Source organism: Sparus aurata, chromosome 22 (genome assembly GCF_900880675.1).
Source record: "Sparus aurata chromosome 22, fSpaAur1.1, whole genome shotgun sequence".
Taxonomy (NCBI): Eukaryota; Metazoa; Chordata; class Actinopteri; order Spariformes; family Sparidae; genus Sparus; species Sparus aurata.
Window position 1 is genome coordinate 735820 of NC_044208.1, and position 25276 is coordinate 761095.

At 41.7% G+C, this 25276-nt stretch overlaps 1 protein-coding gene across 9 annotated transcripts in view; it reads right to left on the reverse strand.

Annotated features, from left to right (window-relative positions):
* Positions 1 to 25276, reverse strand: part of enah (ENAH actin regulator) — a 296947-nt gene that overhangs the window by 14470 nt on the left and 257201 nt on the right. For 6 of the 9 annotated variants that reach the window (XM_030406060.1, XM_030406061.1, XM_030406059.1 and 3 more), the window contains 8 exons: positions 17042 to 17340; positions 9458 to 10264; positions 7123 to 7457; positions 6444 to 6577; positions 6046 to 6094; positions 4956 to 5007; positions 4607 to 4673; positions 2652 to 2699 (listed from right to left, as the gene is read on the reverse strand). In XM_030406060.1, the coding sequence (XP_030261920.1) occupies positions 2652 to 2699; positions 4607 to 4673; positions 4956 to 5007; positions 6046 to 6094; positions 6444 to 6577; positions 7123 to 7457; positions 9458 to 10264; positions 17042 to 17340 (1791 nt within the window). The remainder of the gene's footprint in view (positions 1 to 2651; positions 2700 to 4606; positions 4674 to 4955; positions 5008 to 6045; positions 6095 to 6443; positions 6578 to 7122; positions 7458 to 9457; positions 10265 to 17041; positions 17341 to 25276) is intronic. The other 3 variants (XM_030406065.1, XM_030406058.1, XM_030406066.1) reach the window with 3 other exon arrangements.

Consider the following 25276-nt stretch of genomic DNA (forward strand, 5'->3'; position numbering starts at 1 on the left):
CTGCTGCTCTAAAGAAAGTAAATGAAATAATGAAGGAGAATTATCTCCAAATTCTTCAGGAAACCTAAAATCATCAACAGAAGATTGGCTCTTGGGTGCAGTTGGGGATTCCAACAGGACAATGATCCAAACACATATCTGTGAAGTGGTAAAGAATGGATCAATCAGGCTACATTTGAGCTTTTGGAATGAGCTTCCCAAAGTCCTGACTTAAAGAAACTATGCCAGGAACTAACAAATGAAGAGGAGTGGTTAAAGATTTAGCCAGAGGACGTCCAGAAGCTAGTGGACAGCTAGTATCAACAGCACCTAACTGAGGTGAAAAAGAGACATTTAACTAAATATTAGAATTACTGTATGTACCATATTTGGTCACATTTTCAGGAACCTATAATAAATTAATTTCTCAACCAAACTTCATGAATGTTTTTGTGACAAAGTAGTTTGTGTTCCACTCATTCATAACAGAGACATGAGAGCTGTAGAAATCACTGGAACTGAAGACCATGTTATATATTTTCTTGTAATTAGGTGGATGTAAATGTTTGACCATGACTGAATGTCAAATATATAATCGGAAAACAATTTACAAACTTTATACAACATTAGACTGAAAATTCACTGGACCATGATTGATGGAAAACAACTGACAAACTATCAGTGTACTGCCTAATGTAAAGCCACATGGATTCAGCATTTTCTGATGGAAACTCTTGGTGAAAGAAATATCTCCCTGAACCATCATAACACCCGAGAAAGCTCTTTGCTCACTTTTGACTAAAAAAGTGCATATTAAGAGAAAGCTGCCAAAACTGGGGTTAGGAATCAAAAATCCTGGTCATGGCATGCACACACAGTGAGCACTCAGCTAAACATGCATGTGAACTATCACAAGCACACACACACACACACACACACACACACACACACACACAGACATGCATGCACGCACGCACGCACACACTGGTCACAGCAAACTGTTAAACTTAAGGAGAATATTTTTTCATGATCCCTCATATATTATATCAAGAAAGGACCCTTTGGTGCATTGGGTGTCTATGTGTGCGGTCATTTATTCTAAATATTCTAAATATTCTTCTTAGAAGTATTTGAAAATTCGAAACAGTTTTTTTCTGTTCAAATCTTTCAATGAGACGTGCTGTGAGCCTGTTTAGCTTCCTCACGTGTCTGAAGAAAAGCAATAAGCCAAGGAGGAAGTCAACAATTAGGGAAAGAAAGACATTGTCGCTGCACTGAGGGAGTTCCTTACTCTGTGAGAATCATCAGGGGGAAAACTCACACAGCAGCCAATCACTTTCAAGAGAGGAAGTGTGACAGGAAGGGTAAGTGAAAGAAAAGGAAACAAGCTCAGCAGCGGGTCATTTAGTAGCTATGGGCTGGAAATACTGTAAACTGGAACACGGAAATGAAGTCTGTGCTGCTTTTGTTTTTTTTTTCGAGAGTGTGCAATTGAAGATTAGAGTCACAGCTGTGAGTCCGATGAATGTTTGGTAGAATGTCAGTAAATCAAAAAATATATTTGCTCAGTCTGATCTTATGCCAAAGGTTGAATTAGATACTTAGCTGTATTAAGGGGAATCCATCATGTTTTCTTTGACAATCTAACAGTAGTTTGGCACGCTGCCTTGACAGCTCATTGTTCTTGTTTGTAACTTCAAGCTGAAAGAACAATTTGATCCATATTTTAAAGAGGCACTATGTCGTTCTGGAGAAAAATTAAAACTCAAAAAAATCAAAACTCAAACTTTTAATATTTTCACAAGCAGTTCTCAGAGGAAAATAAGGTCCCAGAACACTGTTTGTTGCTAGAAAGGTGGCAGGGTCCACCATGTATAAACAAAGTAAAACAGTATAAAGTGTGTTGATCTTTAAGGTCAGTTTGTTTATTCAGTTTATTCAGTCATGAGTTTGATTAAAATGTTTTCTATAAAAAAAACATAGAGCTCCCTTTAGAATGAACACTATTCTACAATCTACAAAACATGCAGGGGTACGAGTTCACATGGTCTAAAAAGTCTTAGTGCTTTGAGCTCTCCGTTGGCCACATTTAAGTCACTTTTAATAAGCTGGAATCAAACATCTGGTCACACACACACACACACACACGCACACAGTGAGGCCTTATCTGTGAGTGCCTGCTGGATCTGCTCTGGCTCTCCAATGATAATACTGTGCCAAGTCTACTCTGCACTGGGCGGACACTCATTTTTGTGTCTGTGTATATGATATGGTGGGTGCACAGTGTGTGACACACAAAAATGGATTTCCTTGTTTTACAAGAGAAAAGCAAACAGTTTGGAGGGCAGCGGACAGCGGACAGAGCAGCATGCAAAAACAATCAGCTGACGACATTATGCCTCCTTCATACACTCAGTGACTGCTTTAGAGGACAGCATAAGACAAATTATCTCAAATGGCACATATCAAACAACAGACGAGCAGAGCTGACCCCTGCAGGTTTGGAGAAGAACAAAAAGACAACACAGGATTCATTCCAAACATTTCATCCGAGCATCTAAAAATAACTTGTCTCCAACAAAACCACGTCCAACACAGCAAACCTCGATGAAAAAAGGAGATGGTTTTAAAGAAGGGGATCTGTCAAACTCTCCAGGGCCTTTTCTCTCTACCTGCTGTGGGTATCTGCTCCCATGGGATTTCTCCACGGAGACTCTCGTCTGTGTGAGCAGCAGAGACACTGACTTTACATACCGCAGTGTATCTGTGTATGACCCCCCCCCCCCCAATGACATGGCTTTGGATCAGTGATGTTCATGACACCCACTCAGCTTCAAACACTCATTTTGCTATAGAACTTTTAGCACCATTTTGACCTGCACTGAGATCTGTTAGTGGTCCTTACTAATCGCTAAAGTTGGATGTGGAAGATAAAGCGACATGAACAAATATTTGGCAACACACATTTTAAGGCCCTATCTGCATCTACTCTAATTCTGTTCAATTATGATTGAGCAGTGATGACATTAAACAAAATACATTTACTCAAGTACTGCACAATTCTGATTTACTTTAGGTGAATATTTCCACTCCACTACATTGTCGAGACAAATATTGCACTTTTAACTCCTCTACACTTATCTGATAACTTTAGCAACTAGTTACTTTGCATATAACATGCTGCATTAGAGAAAAAGCAGCTGGATATAGAAGAAACACAGACTCCAACAATGAGAAAAATGCTGAACATTGGACCCAATTATGGGCCAGGCTGATAACCGGCTGACCTGTAGTATACATTAAACACATTCATTTTACTTTTACTTTACTTTTGATGCTTCAGTACATTTAATGTCAGATACTTAAAAACTTCTGTTAAAATAATTCTTAGATAATTAGGAACTGGAGGAAGGAGATCAGAGTCAGCTCAAAGTTCAAACAAGGTTTTAATCTTTGAGCATTCACAGAGCAACGCACAGGTCTGTTACAAAGTGAACACTCAATTTCTGAGGAGGAAAGCATGGTATTTATCTGTTTCTGTGGGTGTGTTTTCTCTCTGACAGCTACTTATTTATGCCCTCCTGCACTTAAAGAAAGAATTCACAGAGAAGAAAGTGATAACCTTCAGTGATTACTGATTACCTTACATGGGTCATAAAAAAACATAAAACACACATAAAAGGTCACAGGTCATGTTACAATTACAACATGCCTGTATAAGACTTTAATTCACATCTCTCTACATGAAGTACAAAATTTCCATCACAACTTTAAGTACTATTCTTATTTGGTGACTTTCACGTTTACCACTTTTTAAAACAATATCTTTACTTTTACTCATGTACGACTACAGCTTTTTTACAGTAGGGCCTACTGTAATTGTGAGCATATTTTAGTCTTCAAATTTTATAAGAAACTTCCAGATTCCAAAATCTGTTGACTGGAGTCAAGGAATAACGCTACAGACAATGATTTGATGAGATGATTTTAAGACATATGGAGGACAATATGTGAAAACAGATGTTTTCGATCCTAGATCATCAAAACATAGCTTCTGAGAGGCTCTAAATGTGCTCTAGTAACAACCATACAAGTGTCAATGATCTTATGTCCTTAAGAGATGTAAGCCTCCTCAAAACCATCATCCAGAAAGTACATAGAATGCTTGTGTATTTGTGATGCATTCATCCAATCAAAAACACTGAAGGCATAAAAACAATTAGCCTTAAATCAGTAGCCATAGGAGCTGTTTAACTAAATATGATACTACTCTGTTCTTCCTTTGCACACTGAAACCTCAACGCTAAGTCAGGTGTGTGATGTACATCCAACGTGCACATGAAGGCGACATAATCTTTAGTGATGTTAGCCAGTGATGAACAGCCCATCAGTGCATCATGCTAAAGCTAGCTGATGCTTGTGTTTTTATAAGCCCCTATTGTCTCATTTACTGGGTTTAGTAGCTTTGCTGCTGGCATTCAGATGGGCAATACACATGTCTAATGAGGTAGATTAAATACACTTTTTGAAAAATTCAACAATTTTAGGGTATAAAAAGTACTTTAAGTGCAATAATACACCAAAGTGTAAGAAAAAGCACATTTTGAGGAGAGGGGAGGCACTGTACCTTCCAATGACTGGAGATTTGCTACCGTTCATGGTGCTTGTTCTTTCCCATGGTTTCCTGGGCATGTCTGGATAAAAACAGAACACAGTAGAATGATGATGCTCTCATCATATGACAAAAGGTTAAGCTATTCAGTAATTTATATTCTCCTGTAGCTAAGCCTAATTGTCATAAAAATCAATAAACATCCGATTACTATAAATCAGCAGATCTGTTGTGATTCCAGGGCATGAAAACTTGACTCGATTAATGCTAATCTGGATCCTTGTCATCTCTGTTGGGAAGATGCATATTAATTACAGTGTAGCTGCTGATGTTTCCCTTCCAGTCTTCTGATTCTGACACTTACCTGGTGTGCTACAGGCTGACATTTTAGGGGTTGTGTTGATCTCGCCCTCGTCCTGTGGGACAGAAAGTCGAGGTTCAAAGGACAAAGATGAGTCACACTCAGAGGGGGATAATCAGATATAATGGATATCTTTTAGATAGCAACAGTCAGGAGGACAGTCAAGAAACAGCTAGCTTTTGATTGTGTTTAAATTTAAACCTAAATCTTAAGGCCAAACACCCCTGCAAATATAAAGAATGCTGTGTAATAAAAAGGAGCTCCAGCCATCTATCTGTACTTACATTTCTTTTTATTGAGGTGTATCTTTTAACAGCAGAAAACATGTGATATACACACCATGAAAACAAGGGAAAATTTATTTAATCGCTGTTGAAAATAAAATAAAACCCAACACTTGGCAGATGTTTTACATTAAAAGCCTTAGAGGAAAGGGAGGGAATAAGCCTTTTGAGCTGCTGGAGGACTTTTATTGTTCCTAACATAACATCCGAGGAGGAGGTATTGAGTTTTGATGATAAAAGCAAACAGCTGATGACAATAAACAGCAAAGTATAATCGATGACTTAATGAAAACAGCATTTCTGTTATAGGATAGAAACCCAGAGCAACAGTCTGGTGTGTATCACATGTTGTGATTATGCAATTAGGAATGGAATTAATATAATAAACAAAAAAACAACACCAAATTAGATCAAAAAACAGGAAAAATATAACTAAATATCTGATACACTTACATATAATAAATAAAGGCGAATATACACCTGAGTTCAATAAAGAAATGTTTTTTCCCTCCAGTTCAGGTCTCAAGTCTCAAGTATTTGAGACTTTTAGTAATAACAATAATGATTACAGACTGGAATGTATTACAAGACATCCACGCAAGACACTATCACACAGATAAAGCACTGAGTGACTCTTTTCAGAGAGGAATGTAGTGAATGTAGTCAACCCTGTGCAGTCTGGACACACTGAGGAAACAGTGTGTTATCTCACAGAGGAGCTACTGTGTGTGAGAGCAGTGAGCGGAAGGTAATGAGACGTAAATCAAACAACACAAAGATGTCACAGGTATGACAGATGACAGACTTACTGATCTCTGGTCAGGTTCAGGAGATGTGCCCTTCTCTGCAATTCTTCTCCTGTAACACACAAATTCAGGGTACACTTTCATGTTGAATTATAACAAGTTGTCATCAAGAGTATCATCGATCTAAGCTCAAGCCATTTCTGTCTTAACTCAAGGTTTTGAGTAAAGCTGTCTTTTTCCTCAAATTGTTGCATGTCAATGAAAACACAGCTTTTGGTACATTTTCAGTACATTGCTGTTTATTTTCATCTGCTATTCTTGAAATTCAGCCAATACCTCCAAATAATTTTAGATGTTCCCAAAGTAAATGAAGCAACATTTGTAATTCACCAGACACGGTGGGTATTAATGTCTAGCTTGAGATACATTTAAGCCAACAATAACATGTAATATGGTTCTACCTCCTAGCCAATAGGGCGCTCATCTCCTCCATAAGCCCTCCTCCACCAGGCAGAGGGCCGTTGCCTCTGGCTTCAGATTTGGCCCCTGCGGCCCCCAACATGGCTGCTGCCAAAGCTGCCCCTGCATCATCACTCTGAAGGGATACAAGAAACATCTCTTGGTTAATTTTACAAGTTCTTTACAATCAGTGGGAAGAATTAACAGTAATTTCATAGGTATACAAGAACTGAATTTATTTATATTAAATATTGAAAAATGCAAATTTGTAGTTGAGGTCTGTGTTTTTCATCATAAACATATGCAGACATGCAGGGCGGCTGTCAGCATTACGTGTAAACCTCCCCTGAGTCTGACATGAGCTGTGACAGATGGTGACAGTGTGTATGTGTGTGTGATCATGCATGAACATGGAGTGTGTGCATGCATGTTCTGTGACATGAGTCTTTGAGATTATGTATGAAGATGATGTGTGAGGGCGTGAGTGTACTGACAGTGTTTCATTAAAAACAAACAGTAAAAATATCAGGAAAATATAGAAATGTGTGTGAGTGGACACAGCTAGTCACCTTCCTGATGCATTAGTGACCTTTAACTTGTAAAGTGTAGCTATAGAGCTATGTGAGTATAGCCATGGACTGTCAAGCCCTCTATTGATCCAATAACCAATGAGGCGCTCACCCTTGGCACTTTGCGCAGCTTGGCTCCGGCGAGGGCAGCGGCAAGACCTGAGATTGGGTGTTCCTCCGCAGGAGAGAACAGTCCAGCAGGAAGGGGAGGCGCTGGAGGTGGGGGTGGGGCTCCGGGAGGAGGAGGTGGGCCTGGTGGAGGAGGGGGTGTCCCGCCTGGAGTCAGTGTAGGAGGGAGTGGAGGAGGTGGGGGTGGGGGAGGGTGGCCGGCTGGGGTAGTGGGGGTGGTGGCCAGGGTTGTGGCCGCTGAGGTCACAGTGGAACCGGGTGGCAGGGGTGGAGGTGGGGGAGGGGTTGGGGTGGCCAACCCTGGGCTCTGCACCACGTCTGTTAGAGAAGAAGGGGGATGGGCGAAGACACAGGGAGGGAAAATTTAGTTCAAACTGTCATTTTTTAGAAACCATTATAGAGAAAAAACAACATGTAAACACTAAACTGAGCCTGAACTCATTTCATCATGAAACCTAACTCTCTATACATCGTTTGTAGACTGGATTAGGATTACTTCAAGACTGAATTTACTCATTTTCCAAACATTTTAAATAAAAACAGAACGCAATGATCTGCAAATCCATCCAACATTCAACTGAATGCAGCACGAAAGACAAGACATTTTATGTTCAAACTGATAACACTTAAATTTGATGCAGGGGGCACACAAAAGACCCACAGCATCCCATGTCTTGGACATGCACATTAGGTTGAGGTGGCTGTGGCTCAGGGGTAGAGCCAGCGTGTTGTTATTGGAAGGTCGAAGTGTCCTTGGGCAAAATACTGAACCCCAAACTGCTCCTGAGGGCCCTGATAAATGCCCTAAATGTTACTTAAGTTTTGCATGGACTGGTTTCATGTTGGAATGAGAATCCATTTTCTTGTACATCTCTGTCTATCTCCTTCCTTTCAAATGCTCTTCTTCCATACACCAATGCATTATTTAGCAGCTGATATACCTGGTAAAACCCAAACAGCACAGCAGCATGAAACTGTGTTTCAGCCTTTGTCATCACGTCTGAGGTGCAATGATTGTGGATGTCATTTTCAAATGAAAGAACATGTAACACACATATAAAGTATGACAGCATGCCACATCATATAACAGCAGATCTCATTCAATCAACATGCAGCATTAGTGAGTAGTAATGATAAGGTTTGTAGTTATTGAAGAAACTCACAATAATTCAAATGATATACAATAAACATCAGTTTATCAAAAATGATTTTATCAAAAGCCCAACATCCCCTGGAAGTGTCTGTTCAAATAAATATGGCAGAGGCAAAACAATGACCACTGAGCATTAAATCACGTACAAACACTCTTAATGACACACTCAGAACACACTAGGATGGATCTTAGGCAGCCGTCATTGAGGTTAATGCTATCTGCCTAAATGTGATAGACATCTTATCTCATAGGTTGACAATAGACAATTTAATTTGTAATCTAATAAACTTGAGCCAGTCTTGTCCTTTTTACAAAGAATAAGAATACGATTATTTCACATCTGATGATTATAATAATCATGTTGCTCCCATTTCTCACCATAGACTTAATTCAGAGCTAATTCAGGAGATATTCCAGAACATTTTGAAATGTTTGCTGTCCTTTCCAAGTTTGTTGATGAAACAGATGAAATGGGGATGAGGAGAATTGCTTAAATTTAAGTGTCTGGATGGACAGCTTGATTTCCTCCTTTCCCTTAAAATCTAATTTAACTGCAAAATTCAGGTCCATTTATACTGAATCCCACTGAAACCTGACAATGGGAAATCAATTAAAATATTATAAACAACTAAACAGTAAAGATCATTTGTTCATGATAAGTTTGACTGCACACTGACTAGAGGAGTTGCAGGGAAGAGTCAAATGAGGGAAAATCAAACTGCAAAATGTTTATCGGAGGTAAAAGAAAAAAAAAAGGCTGAGTTTTGGTTAAGAAATGGATTAACAAGTAAAATTTTTTCCAGAGATGAAAAAACCAGTGGGCGTGTGTGCAGAAATGCCACACTGAAAGACCAGACATATTTCATAGCTAACAGTAAGCCAGCCAAGACTATTAAGCAGCAGGCACATGGACATACATGCACTTTATGACACTGACAATAAGTTAGACAGGTCTGAATGAGATCCCATAAAAGTCACCATCGGAGCTGTTTTGTTGTCAGGGACTGCCTATCAGCCTGTATTATGGGTAACACTTTGTGTTGAGGCCAGTTCAGTAGGAAGGTAACAGATCCAACAGCCCCCTATTAGTGTGTGAGTCAGTGGTGAAAGGCAGAGGGGAGAGGCAGTGAGAAAGAGAGACATGAGTCCGGACTGGAGGCCTTACCCTGGGGCTGGGGTTGACAGGTGGAGCCCCACTGAGGCGGGTGGGGCTCTTTGCCTGTAGCTCTGTCCGGCTCCCCCGGCCCCGACAGGCCCAAGCCCAGGCCCACGGGGAAGGAGAGGTGCTCAGCAGAGGCAGAGGTGGTGGCAGCTGCAGCAGCAGGGGGTGCTGTGGAGGGAGAGGGCACACCAGGAGCCTGGGATGAGGAGGGGGGAGACGAGACGGAGGAGGAAGACGGAAGTGGAGCTATGGGTGAGGAGAGAGGGGGCGTGGCAGGTGGGGGAGGTGGGGTGGGGCAAGAGATACCAATAGGGGTGTGACTGTGCAAGATGGTCACGGGAGAAGGTGCAGGGAACATGGGTGGGCCGTTGGGGGCCGGCGAGGGTGGCTTCTGGGTGAGAGGGGAAGGTGCTGCGATGGGGATGAGTGGCCGTGGACCGGCAGCCTTCCCTGGGGGGCTGCTTATCATGACAGGGGGTGAGGGGGGCAGGGGAGTGAAGTTGCAGGCTGACCACACCACAGACTTGGGTGGTGGAGGTGGGGCTGGGGCGGGAACTGGAGCAAGAGCAGGAGGCGGGGCTTGCTGTCGCCTCGGTACTGTGGCGTAGTGAGGCAGGACTGGGTGGAAGGCAGAACCGAGTGAGGTGGCAAATCGGGAGGCTGAATGCCTTAGAGGTGGGGTTGGGGGAGTGGTGGAAGAGGGTGATGGCGTCCCAGGAGCTGGGTAGGTGGGTGTGGATGGAGATACAGGTGTGGATGACGTCCTGTTGTACTCCTGAGGCGTGGAAGTGTACAGGGTACTTTCGAAAGCTTAATACACGCCATGTGAATGGACAAACCAAGGACAAGACAGGACAGAAGGGAGGGAGCGACGGAAGGAAGGAAAGAAGGCCGGAAGGAAGCAGCCATCATGCACACAGAAGGGAAAGACAGCAGGTCAGGAAAGAGAGAAGGAAGGAGGGAGGGAGGACAAAAGAGAAGGGAGCAGATGAAGCAGGAAAAACAGCACAGAGCTTTACCAAAGTTTTTTTCCAGGTTCTGTGTATTTTCGTGGACTGAGGTGATGCTACTGTGTTAGTAGACAGGTGTTAGCACTGTGGACAGCGCCAGAGACACAAAGCTTTCACAGGGTTGTTGGCGAGAGAGAAGAGGGGGAAACAAATGGAGGAAAATCAGAGGAGCAACAGTTTACCATGTAGCACACAGCCATAGAAAAGTAACCAAGTAGATGCAATTCATCAGCAACGTCATCAAGCCTGCTCAATCTGCAGAGGGACATCAGATCGTATAGCACCCAACAACGCTTATCAAAACAAAGGAAGACAACAGGAGATTTAAAAGTTGATCTCTTTGAGTCAGCTTTTGAATCCCAAAATGCTCCATTGGAACTCTTTACAAGTATGTTCATCCTGTAAAGTTTCTAGTAGTTGGCCATGTTTGTGGCAGGACATGGCTGAAATGAATTGTAAAGAAGACGACAGTACATTCATACACAGATGTCTTTTATCCAATCAAAGTTTAGTTGCAACCTTGGCACCTGGGAACTTATGCACATATCACGACTTGCCGCTTATCTTTGACCTTGTCCAGACTGCCAGTCCATTTGTTTTTTGGGCTATCCAGATTGTATCTTGATTTATTTTCACCTCAGTCTTGAGACCAAAAAAATGTGCATGAAATTTCAGGTCGTTATTTAGTAGAAACCACTACACAAAAGAACAAACTAGGTTGAACACAGGCTGAGTCATGTTTTTGTCATTTACCTGTTCAGTCTAAGAAAATGTTCATCTTGACCTAAGCTTGACATAAGCTATTCAATCACGCCTCACTTCACTTGGCATGTTTTAGTCAAGCTAATGGCACAGATCTAGGAATGGCAATTTTGGTCCATCTGTTGGTCCAAACTAAAATAAATAAACATCTACTTGATGGACTGACATGAAAGTTTGTACAGGCATCCACGATGTCCTGAGGGTGAATCAGATTTTCATGAGTGATCCTGACTTTTCATCTAGTGCCAGCAATATCAAAACTTATATTTTTCCAATCCTTTGGTTTTTGACCTGCACAACTAATGACATCCTCATCAGCCTCAGCTGTACATTAGGTTCAGTGCTCATTTGCAAATACAGTTAACTACGATTGAAAACCCTGGTAAACATTATACCTACGTAGCATTGCAAGCTTACATACTGCTATCTACATTTAGCTCAGTACTACATCCAATTACAACCTAAAATCAGTGCTATCATGGCTGATATCTTTTGTGAGGTGATGTTGTTAATGATGGTGCAACTGAACCCAGCTGGCCAACATCAGACCCCTCTCTCCTGTGTCTACAACAGCAAATGTTACTGGCATCTTGTACTGTGTATTTCCAGTACAGTGGGTGGTGTTGGGGTTGGTTAGCAGTGCATTATTATTATTTGGCAGTCTTCTTTTAATTTCACTATATCCACCTCTCAACTTCACAGATCTTAGTGATATTTAACAAGGCCTTCCTATATTGTTTTGAAATGCCTCCTCTGTTTTATTGTGTGTTTATCCTAGCTGAGTTGAGCCCTCTCTATCTAATTACCTTGATTGTGTTCTTACTACCGTTACGCTTAGTGTAGCCTGGACAGTGTTGTATGGAGTGGCCATATGTTTTCTGTGTGTGTGGTGATGGTGTAAATTTGTTAATCCTCCGGTCACCTTCTGCTCCACTTCCCCTTGCTTGTGATGTAATTCTACACACTCCTGCAGTCCTTATTCTCATGACTGGATTTCATTTTTTGCACTGACATAATATTCAGACTTTTATTTCTTATACAGTTAATTGCATGTTCTTCTGGGCACAGTTTCTGGCTGCATCCGAAATTCCATACTAACATGCTATTGAGTATGCTAAAACAGTATGTGCGATTTTTTAGTATGTCTGAAACCTTAGTATGAACCCAATAGTACGTGAGGTGCATACTATTTCTGATAGATATTACAGTATGCAAGCACTGGACACTACGCCGGCATAAATATCCCAAGGTGCAATGCAGCGGTGACGACAACAACAACACAACAGACAATGGCGGACAGCGACCAATGCAGTTCTGGTGTAACGTCTGACATTATAACTCTTCAATTTAAGTTTCTAAAAGTAGCCATTTAATTAACATTAGCTCCTTAGTTAACTCAGTTAACATTACAACCACAACAGTGTGTCATCATAAGTGAAACCTTATACTTAAGTAAAAGCCAAATAAAACATGTTTTACACGAGTTTTATTGCAGATTGCTGGTGGAGGTGAGGTTGACACGGGTTACCACGGTTATGCGTCTCCAATCCAACCGGCAAGAGTCTCTTGGGAAGTGCGTCACTTCCATGCTAAGCAGTGTGTCTGAAAAGATGCATACTACTGTTATTCACTCAAAAGTATGTTGAACGATAGTACACATATTGAGTATGTAGTGTATAGTATGGAATTTCGGACGCAACCTCTGTCTCACACTTAATTCTATATGGTTTAAGGAATATGTCCATTCCATTCGACCTATTTCCCCTCTTGCAGAGAACCTAAAATAACACACCAACTCATAGACTTGGTTCAAATCTGCACATACAGATGCATGCATAATCATATATAGCACAGTCATTTTCTTTCTCACATACACACCACCACCTTGACCTGATGGTGCTAGGTCAGATAAACACACACAAACATAGCAGGAACAGTACTGCAATTCACATAAACACCTAACCAACAGTCACAAGACAGATAAATGGATGGATTCATGAGAATGCCTGGCTCTTTTCCATTTCTTTTCTTCTCCCAGCTGAACATTCTGACAGCTCATGCTGAATTTACCATTTATCCTCTTCTAACTGGAGTCAATGTTCATGTTGTTCCACTCCACTCCACACTAAATTCCTCTCTTATACAACTGTTTTACAGTAACCTGTTCAGTTTGCGTCTTCCTCTGTCATCTGCTAATTTTTTCATCTTTGTTTCCATCAACACCTGCTCTTTACCACCACTAGCACGCTACTCATACTCTTCTTCTTTCACTAAATTCTGACCTTTTTCACCCATCTTCATCAGTCACCCCTCTGTAGCTTTGGGCGGGTCATGTGACAGAGGCCCCAGCTTTGCTCTGCCATTCCATAACAATCATCACACCATCGGATGTGCTGATTACACGGAGAGCTGGACACGTGCACACAAGAATATTACGCACACATGCACACACATGAGAAGACAGCAAATCCATACTGCAGCCAAGCTCCGCTGTACCAAACCAACTAGACTGTAGGGACAACTTCAACATAAAAAAGCAGGAACAGCAAAAAAAGCATGTTGGTCAAGTGGATCCACCAAACCCTGTTCAATAAAAAAAGATCTATATAACAGAATATACATCTGTATGGAACATCCATAACATAAAGTCTGAAAACACTGTATAGATTGAACACAAAATCAATGTCGAAGAAGTTTCAGATACATACTATTGTGCAGAGGTGATGAGTGTGTGTGCAACAGAGGATATGCAAGACAGGCTAAAAATAAACACACAGTTACTGAGTAGAGCTGATTTCTGAAGGGTCAGCAAAGGTAAAAGAATTATAAACTCAGAAGAGGGTCACCTTCACATTTTCAATTTTACGGTTAATGCCTTAGGTCGAGAAATGTGTCCGGTACTTATTTAGTTTGTAAGACGTACTCAGCAGTGTAAACGCACAGCAACATCTCAGAAAACACAGTAACAATTCTTTTAATTGTGCCCTCAGGGTTCCACAAGACATTTCAAAGAAATAGCTTTTGAAGTGGGGCTGTATGAAGTATTTATCCATAGTCAGTTTACCACCTACAGTTGACGGCAGTCTGCACAACACCCAGTTTGGAGAACCAGACTGAGTGTAGGAGGCTAAGCACTGAACTGCTATGGAAAGTGGCCACAGCCTTGTTGTGGTGTGTTGTGTCTTCTGAAATGTGATCATGGGTTCTAAAGTGTTGTTGTGAGTTTTGTGAAACATTGCATTCTGTGAAATGCTGCGTTTCCTGAAATGTGTTTTGACCATCAGGGCACTAGTTTGTAATAAAAAAATTGCTAAAACTAGAAAATAACAACTTATTTCAGCAAAAATGGGTGAGAGTGAACTAGACTTGTCAGTGGCTCCAAGGACAGCATGTCTTCAATTTTGAAAAGAAAGCATAAACACTTTAACTTATCAAGCGTTATTAGCAGGCACTTCATTGACTTCAGTGTAACTGTGTAACATAAGGAGCATTCATTGCAACCGTTGAAGTAAAACAGAAGATACAGTACAGATATACACACACACAGTTATCCTGTAAGAGAGAAACAGGACTATAAAGCATTAAATGTTAAATCACAAGCTCACAGCAAAAAGAACGTGTGTGTGCTCATGCATTCCTGTGCGATCCAGTGTGCTTGTTTTCTGGGTGTTCTGTTATTGTGTATGACATGTTAAAAGCTCCTGGAGCATTCGCATGCATGCATGCATGCATGCGCGCGCACACACACACACACACACACACACACCCCTGGGGGTCTCATCAGCCTTCTTCATGATGATGTATTTTTAGCCTCTGAGTAACACCACTGAACTGCTGTGTCTGCCTGTGTGTTTGTGTTTATGCATGCATGGTAATAGGTTGATCATGGTACTGAAGCGTGTCACACAATTGCCCTCCCTACTGACCCAGTCCTTAAATTTAGCAGATTTCCCTTCCTGTCACATGACCACAGCCTGATTCATTACAGCTCCAGCTCCTCATCAGAGTGGTGTGTGTCCCACCTGTGGCTCCTTCTGTTCCCTGCTGCTGGATTGTGTGTGTTAAGATATTTTACCCATGTCTTAAACTGAGACGGAGGTAAGCTGGGAGTGTTCAAGAATTCAAAATGAGCTTTTTATGCTCTTAACTGCAGATATTCTAAGTTCACCGGCACAGGTGATATCAAAGTGAGATTTTTAAGAAGAATTTGCTGGAAACTATTTCCTCCCACACCAAGCTGTTCTGCACACTATCACAAGTACGTCTTCATTATATTTTTGGTTGTGTGTGTGTGAAGCCAGAAGCTATGTGTGTGTGTAATTGATGTAAGAGCTAGCAGTGTTTTCAAAAATAATGCAATCACCCAAGTCACGTGCAAAGACTCACACATTCATTTCCCCCATCCCCCAGTGTCTTAGCAATCTGTTCATAGCGCCTGTCCTGCCTATGTGCAGATGAGCAGAGTGTCCTAGCACTGACTGGGAGAAGAGACAGAAAACTCTCCAATCAGAAGGTATCCACCTCCAATGCAGCATTCTCCCTCTAGTGGCCTTTTTGAACTGTTTTGGACTGAGAGCAGCTCACTTTATTGGAAGCATGTTCATCTGCAACTTTAGAGTGTCACTAGACTGGGTGTGAGACAATTTTTATATCATATTCAAGCACAATTCATGGCTCAGTATTAGGAACTACTCCAAGCAATAGACAGATTTACTGGACATGGATTGAACCTAAACTAAGGACACTTTCAGTCGGCATATCAGATGAATATTGAACATGTTTTTAACTCCATACATTAGTATAGAGGATGTTTTATGTTCACAGTTCACACTGTACTGGATGTTGGTAAAACATCAGTACATATAAAATAACAATCACAGGCTTGGAAAAATGTTGTGATGTTCATTTGAGAAATGTAACTGGGACGTTGCTCTAAAGGCCGTTTGACTGACATGCATTACAGCATGTATTGTAAAACTGCAAATAACACACTTCAGAAAGAAAAAGACTAGAGGGCTCATGAAGTTCATACAAAATGTGTTGAAGGTGCTCTTTGGTAGGGAACACTTGAGTAAAAAAAGAAAAGAAAACCCAAGGCACTTTTCTGGCAAAAATGTTAAAAAGACTTTATTTAGATGGCTATTTAATACTGAAATAAAATTAAAAAAATACAAAGCCTGGCACCTTTGGTCATGAGCTGAGATCAGGAACCATTAGTAGGACACTGCCTTGAGGATCTCAAGCAGCAGTCAGGCACATGGGGAGTTGGCAAATCAAATAGTCAGGAGCCAGAACATTCAAGGCTTTAAGAACAAGTGGTAAAATCTTAAAATCAATTCTAAATCTCAGAGGTAACCAGTCAAGCGCAGCACTGATTGGTGTAATGTGTATGTGTGTCTTTGTAGGATGTCGTATGGGATTGGGACACACTGAAACTCATCTCAGTCCAAGCATCAGCATCACAGTTCTTACAGATAGAAATATGAAACTTTCTCCATTCAAAATTTACTTTGGAGAGAATTTAATAAAGGAAGGGAGCTTCTTATTCCATGTAGACTATAGCTGATGTATATATGCGGTGTGCAGTCTGCCTTTGTCAAGTAGTACACAAGTGAAACTAGTTTTCTTATGCCAAACAAGCATCAGAATAATATCTTCAAATTTAAAGATATTACAAATAAACAATAGTCCAATAGTCTCAATATTGCCCCTAAAACTCAAACCTAAGAGTGTGTGTGTGTGTGTGTGTGTGTGTGTGTGTGTGTGTGTGTGTGTGTGTGTGTGTGTAAGTGGGAAACTAAAGTACATCACTCACCAGCATTGGAGATGCGTCTCCCTCTCTCCCAGTCCTGCTGCTCTCTGTCCAACTGCTCCTGCTGCTCCGTCTCCATCCGCTCTCTCTCTGCCTTCTCCCTCTCCAACAGCTCACGCTCAGCATGCTCCTGCTGCTCTCGCTCCACTCGCTCCCTCTCTGCCTGCGCCTCCCTCTCCTGGCGTTCCCGGTCCTGACGTTCTCGCTCCTGTCGCTCACGCTCCAGCATCTCTCGCTCCAGGCGCTCCCGCTCCTGATGCTCACGCTCCATATCCTTCTGCTTCTGCAGCTCCTGAAGCTGCCTGGAGGAGGAGAGAAGAGGAGAATGATGACAGGAGCAAAGGAGATGGGAGGACAGAAGAGAGGAGGTGAGGAGAGGAGTGGTTGACAGGAGGAGACCAGAGGAGAGGAAAGGAAAGGTTAGGAAGAGAAGAGCAGAGGAAACAAGATAGGAGAGGATGACAGGTGGAGGAAGGGAGGAGAGAAGGGAAGAGGGGCAAATGGCAGGAGAAGGCAGAAGATGAGTGGAGAAGAGAGACAAGAGAAAATAAAGGCGGGGAAGAGAGCAGAGGACAGGAGTAGAGGAGACAGTAGAGGAGAGGACAAAACAAATTAATGCTAAATTCTCAACATACCAATTGTATCTAGTGTCTCTTCTAAAATGTCACAATATAACTGATCTTTGACCAGCTTACACTGAGACAGGTCCAGAAGTCATCATATGATCTTTGTCAAAGACGTAAACTTCCACCAGTGATTTTAAGAGACAGATAAGGACACAGATAGAAGAAGGACGGGTGTGAGGAAGAAATGATAAAGACAAGCACAATGGGTGAAAGGAGGAGGAGAGTGTCAGCCTGTCTTGATCCCCCTGATCCACAGGTAATTACTGTTGTCATTATATAAAGCATGTCATTATGTAAGAATTGCTCTTAGGCACAATGGCCATGCTCTTATGCAACCACAGTTAGTTTTTCTAAACTTTGGGTACATTAAAAAACACACACATTGAGTTCAGGATGGCCCGTGGCGGAAAGCCTCCCTTGGCTGCACCCTGTTCCAAAGAGTGTGTCTGAGAGGACAAATATAGAAAAACAGAGGCAAGGATAAAACTCTCATTTTTTAATTTTAATGTAAAATGTGATGTTTATGATTCTGTAGTATGGTGTGTTCAGGAAGGGTTTCCTGCAGGTTCTCAGCACCAAATTGTGACTGCAGATCCCAGTTTGCTCACTAGGTGTCAGCAGAGGGCAGCAGTGGAGGAACCGGTGCATGTGTGCCACTTCAGCAGCAGCAGTGGAGAGAAACTGTGAGCTGTATGTGTGTGTGTGTGTGTGTGTGTGTGTGTGTGTGTGTGTGTGTGTGTGTGTGTGTGTGCGCATGTGTGCACATGTGAAAATGACTCAATGCCATTTCCAGTTTACTATGTGTGAAATCTGGTGAAAACACTGTTTTGATCCCTGTGGGGAAACTGCACTGCTGTTACACCAGTTTTTACAAGAATATCCAATGAGAACATGACCAAATAAAACAACAGAGGTTATAAATGCAACTCGGATTCCATAGATGTAGCAAAGACTGACTAGAACTGTGACTACAGCTTTCACAGGATGCAAACAGTGGTACGAAGTAGAAATCAACAGCAACATGAGCAGAGCTTGAGCAAGCGGAAAAGTCTAATGTGCTTTATGGAAAAAAAAGTACAGTATAAAATAAATATCTTAATTCAAGATTCAAGACACAGAAAGGAAAAATACACCTGTCCATACTCACATTAACAAGTGTGTGTTTAGATGAATAAAAGAGAGCTACACAGTCTGTCCTTCATCACAACAACTGACAGGTAGTGTGAAGGATTTTTATAAACAAATAAAAAGTACAGGAAAGGTGTGTTTGTGTGTGTTGGTATGAATGAGGGAAATAAAAAGAGAGAGCACAAAAAGAGGGGGAGGGCAAAACTGTGGGAGGTTGTAATCAGTCAGGTTCTCTCTCACACACACACACGGTTCCCAGGACATTTCATTTAATTGGGAAGTGTCAACTGTTATGTCACATTCTATGATTTACTTGGTCATAAATTGCATTGGCTGTAAATAAGTGAGCATTACATTCATAAATTACACAAGCAGGCGGAGATATGATGGGAACTGAGGCTAAATTCCAATAAACACTCTCTCATTCTCTCTCTCCCATACACACACACAAACACACACACACACACACACACACACACACACACACACGCACCAAGTCAAATCCCATCATGTCACTCATCCTGTTCTGCTGAAAGCTGACTCACAGTTAAAAGTCACTCATCAGAATAAATGTTGCTTAATGCAAACACACTCCTTGTGGCCTGGTGACACACACATAAACCTCACTTCACCAGTGACACAAACACACATCTCTTGACTTGTCTGGACTGGCAGGTTTGTGTTCCCAAGGTATGCTTTGGGAATAGTTGTTCTCATGCATCAGGCTGCTGTGACAAAGCCTCCTGCTTCCTTTGAGTCACTAAACAACAGACAAACCAATATATCATCATGTCTGTGTCAATTACACACCTGCACTTCATCACATGACTCCAGATATCATTGTCTTTTTGCCTAATTCAAAAGCTACATTTGGCAGGATGATGATGATATTTATGTGTGTAGACAGTTGGCATTAGTCTGTGCAAATTAAGTCATCAAGAGAGTTGGCACATACTCAGCTACTTTCCCAGGCGGGTGTCAAATAGACAAGGAATAGGATCTTAATAGAACTTGAGAAGTTGATTATTCCGTGTATAGATAGTGGCTTTCTGTATCACATTTTCCTCCATAATCCAAAACACATTGGATACAAATGTTGTTGGAGTTTTGACCCCTTGAGACCTTTACTGACTGCACCTTGGAAGTATGTGAAGTTATGGCAGAAAACCCTACTCTGCTTCATTGGCAAATTTCTTCATTGCACATGCATTGACCAAGAGCTCAATACATCAACTTGGCCTCCAAATTCCTAGACTCCAAACTGACTGAGCATCAATTAGTTGTGCCAGAACAAGTTCAATCCATAAAGGCCGTACCCCGCAACCCACAGGACCCAAAGGATCTGCTGGCAACGGCCTGGAGCCAGTCACCACAGGACACCCCTAGAGGACCTCCTTTCATATTCACTTTTGGAGCTTTAAGAGTCTACATGCTGCCAAGAATCAAAATGACTGTGTAAGAACTAAGTGGGTAGCACGTTGGTGTTAGTCTGTGCTCATTAGCGCTTCATGTGTCTCCATTTACAATATTGAGGGTTTAACATAATCTCTTATTTGGTCCTTTCTGATAGTAAATGACTGCATCTAAAGTATAATCCTCTCTCTGATGTAACTTTAAAATGTTTCTGGGTCCAAATGCTACTTCCTTTCCTCAGCTCTACCAAGTCTACGTCCACAAATATGGATTTTCTGTTTCCAAAAACTGCTAAGACTGCAGCAAGGGTAAAACCAAACACTACGGTTTGCCTTCAGCATCAAGTCATTCATCACAAATGTGTCAGTCAGGGCTGTCGGGATAATGACGAGAGAAAGTTGTTTCATTTGTGTCCACTAATGTATATAATATAAAGAGGTTGTTAATTATGGAAATCTGAATAAAGAAGATGACTAACGTAGAAAAGTCAGGTGTAAAATTTGTCTTTTCAAGAACAGGTAATATTTTACCAGCCTTCTGTGTGCCCCTCTTCACACCTCTTCACCAAGAAGATGGTCAAATAAGCGTACTTACCCAGTGTGGTGTTTGCTTGCATTATGACTGATTCAAATGAATAGTAGCATCACTCGAGCTTATTCCCTCAAACCAGCAGAGCTTAGCTGTGACACGCCTGCAGAGAGCTCACATCCACATATCTGCTCTGCAGGATTATCCTGACCTATAAGATGCCTACCAGAGGTATGAAGGGTATGAAGATTATCTCACTCCCATATCTCCCATATCTTTTACAGAATACAGGATTGAGTTGAGCACAGCAGAAGAATTTTCCCCATCCAAGTCTGTCTTCTGTCTCAATTGACTCAGAGAGCGAGAACTCCAGGGGATGGAAAAACAGGCAGAATAAAGGGGATGATGGAAAGAATGAATAAAATTTAAAAGATTAGACTGGATCACAAACCTGACCCAAGACACAAGGCTTGATGGCTGCACACACAGGCAGGCACGCAGGCACACACACACACACACACACACACACACACACACACACACACTGCCCCAGTTCTCACAGTGTCTCAGTAGTTCAACGATGTAATTACAAAATTGCAGGTTTACCTGGATTTAGGGCCAATGGAAGCGTGGCAGGGCCACGTCTCAGAGGACTTTACAAACTCCTCTGAGGGCTTCCCCCATCTACAGTAATATATTCCCTCTGATAGCAAATTAGTCCTTGTGGATTCCTCTGCACTGTAAAAGCAGCAGAGCAGCTTCATGATTAAAATTAGGTCATGATGCATCGGTGTGATGGCGTTAAAATCAGCCTAACCAGGCAGATCAGAAGGGGTTCCACATTCCACAGACTCAGAATGCTCTTTTCTACGCTAAGATGGCAAAACTGCCAACAGCCAGCAGTCAATTGCTGGCAAGCTGTAGCTGCTACAGCTGGTACAATTTGTCAAGCAGCAAAGTTGGCTGGTAACTAACCATCGTTTATGTTCAACATCCATGTGAGGTTTGTAAAACAGAGTGAAAAGTTGGTGGAGTTTAGGGATTACAGGATGAAAAAAAAGAAGTTGATTGTGCAAGGCAGCTGCTGTCTACGAGTGTCTTGGCAACAGTGGTGATAAAGTGTTGGTCCGGATTCCCCACCCATAATAATCTTATGTGGCCACCATGCTTTAGAGGAGGTCATGTGGCATAGGTACCACTTTGAGATGTCTCAGCCTGCTCAGTCGTCCTCCTGGATCCACATGCTTTACATATATTTACTTATTTATTTATTAACTTATTCATAAGTTACTTGTATTAGATATTTTGTCATTGCAATCTGTATACTGTGATTTTATTGGTCTATTTGTATACACAATATCTAATGCATATGTGTCTGTCCTTGGAGAAGGATTCCTCCAATATGGCTTTTCCTGAGGTTTTTTCAATCCTGCTAAAGACTTTTTTGGGCTTTTCCTTACTTGAATCAAGGATCTAAGGACAGGGGCTGCTGTACACTGCACAGGTTGTAAGGTTACAATGCAATAAGATTTATGATTTTGGGAAAAATCCTTTGTTGAAGAACCTGACGAGTTTTGAAAAATGTATGAAAGAGGAGTTTATAGCCTCATTGAAAGAATAATGTATGACTATCTTAACTTTAGAAATGACCTTGCAGCAAGAGAAAGAAGTGAATTCACTGGAGTAACTGTTGTGTCAGATTAAAACACAGACCCACTGTGAGAGTCTTAGTATATTAGCTGAAAAGGCAAAATCAGCCTGTGTTTAGTGGGACAATGTGGCTGTTCTGGTGATCACTACAGCTGATGCTCCTCTTTAGAACTCCCTACAGAACTATTGAGCAGTTTCCAGTTCAGCTTCCTGGACCTGTTGCCGTTCTGTCTCCTTAACATCTGTGCTACCATGCCATCTGTTTTCAGAGGGACTTCTGCTGCAGAAGTTTTCTAACAAAGAAAGCTGGACTAAAGGAGTCAATGTAATTAGTCTTTTTCCTCATTTCACCCAGTGTGGTGAGAGGGTGGACTTGCTGAATCTACTGAACTTAGAGCAGAGAGGCAACCTCAGCTGTACTGATAACTGGTTCTACTGTTGTTTCCTTTGCTGTAATTAAATGGCTGTGCTGGCATTGATTAAAGTCTTTTAAGCTCAGGCTTTATAAACTCTCTGGCAAATTTACAATGGAAAGACAACATAGTTGTGACTTAACTGTTGTGGAATTCCGTCTTATAAATAAAACATTTTCAGCACTGGTGGCTCCTTTTATAACCTCCAGTGCAACACAAACTAGTGCACTGCCAGCAAAGACACACATGTGAGGTGCATGTGTGTGTGTGTTCTTTCTGATAAATCATGTGCATGCCTGTGTTTGTGAGTGTGGAAGTGTGCATGCAGATGGCCCAAAAGGGACAGTGAGACTGTCATTCACAATGAGTTTACTGCACTGTGTGGCTGTAGTGATAGGCGATAGTAACACCTACCTTCTCTGCACACACATTCCTGTGCAGTGAGAGCAGTGTTTCTCACTGCCAAAACTGTACAAGTACAACATACTTTCATTATGAGAAAACCTGCGTTCTTACCGCTCACTCTAGTCTGAACACAAGGTGGAAGTCAACGTGCTTGCAGTTACTTTCATTTAAAACAAAATAACATCAGTTATTTAAGATTTTAATATTTCTATTTCACTTCACCCCCACCTCAAAAGAATATTGCCATATACCAGTGCTAGGGATGTTGATGAGGGTTTTCAGTCATCCAGGTCATGCTAATTTTAAGTGCTGTATTGTAGTCAACTTGACGTGTTTCAGCTTCTTTCTTTCTCAGGTGTGAATGGTTGTTAAGCTGTCTGGGGAGGGAACTCAGTACTGCATTGTAGGTGGGTGATAAGTGATGCCTTAGGCCACCTCCTCTGTTCATTGCCTGTTGTTACAGTTTAACATAGGTGGATTCTTTTACTCCTTTGTCAAACCATTAGTCTTCTCTGGACAAGATGTTCACATTGTTGTCCTCAAAGGAATGATTTTGCTTCTTCAGATGTAAGTTGTCACACTCATGATGTCAAACTGCTGCCCCTATGTAGAACCACACTGTGCAGACTAGAGCCTGACATTTTCCTGTCAGTGTGGATGTTTGTTACAGTTTCAGAAGAAGACAACACAACTGCCATTTGCAATTCTTGTTCCACAAGGTTTTATAAAGGAGGGGAAAAGTCTACACATTCTTATCATTGCTGTGGAAAAGAAAATCATCCATCTCTGCTCACTACATCTTAGCCTTTCTTATTTTCAGGTGTGAATAAACTACAGGTTAGGAAATTATTTTTAAAATACTAAGATGGGAAATGATCCGTTAGCAGGTATGGGCTGAGGGATCATCCCTAACCAATGCCAATAAAGTGGAAAAACGTAAACTGTTGTTTTTTTTTTAGAGCAGATTTGTTGACTTGCTGAACACAGGTGTAGCTAATAAAATGACTAAATGCTGCAGTGCAGTTGCTGGAGGGGAGCCATCATAAATGTCATTAGTTCCACCTGTGCCTCTCCTGCTACATGATGAGCCAAAGTATTTGCTGTGAAAAAGGTTGATGATTCTGACATTTGGGAACAAGTGTGCTCTGAATAGGAATGAAGCAAAACAACATGCAAAGCACAAGATGTCAGTGAAGAAAAGAAAGAAGGAGATACCCCTTGTGTCTACTGTGTTGAAACTGCATTTGCAAAAACTTGTTTTAATCATGGGTGAGAGGGAACATTCAGTTCATGTTCTTGATAATCATACATCATCATATATGTGTTTTGTCTGGCCCAATTCCTGCTTTGACCTCACGCTCAGAGCGTTTCAGTCGCCTTTTTAAACCTGCACACGTGGATGCAGAACTTCACAACTGCCACTGGACTAGGCTTCATTAGATTTGACTATTTCTGGACTGAACAGGACCTGTTTAAACCTGATGGGTTACACTTGAATAGGATGGGCACCAGCAGGTTGATTCACAATCTCATCAACTTCACTGCGTTCAGTCTAAATTGACACTTTCCCCAGCTAGATCCTGCCCAGTGTCATCCCTAAACCCTGTTCCTGACAGTGCGGGTCAAGCTGATGCTGGATCTGTCTCTTCCATTGACTCTCTCACCCATGTTGAATCCTCTGTCAGCCCTGGTGCTGGTAAATGGTAAATGGTCTGCATTTTTATAGCGCTTTTCCAGTCTTAACGACAGCCCAAAGCGCTGTACAATACATGCCACATTCACCCATTCACACACACATTCATACACTGATGACGGAGGCTGCCATGCAAGGCGCCAACTGCTCATCAGGAGCAATTTTGGGGTTGAGTATCTTGCTCAAGGACACTTCGACATGAAACTAGGGGGAGCCGTGACCTTCCGATCACTAGACGACCTGCTCTACCCACTGAGCCACAGCCGCCCCTGGTGGTGCTTGTGCTGGTGATGATGGTTTTATCAAGTCACTTACTCCTGTTAGGATTCCTGTTAGGATCACTGAAAGGCAGTGTGCACTACCAACATCCACTCAAAGTCCA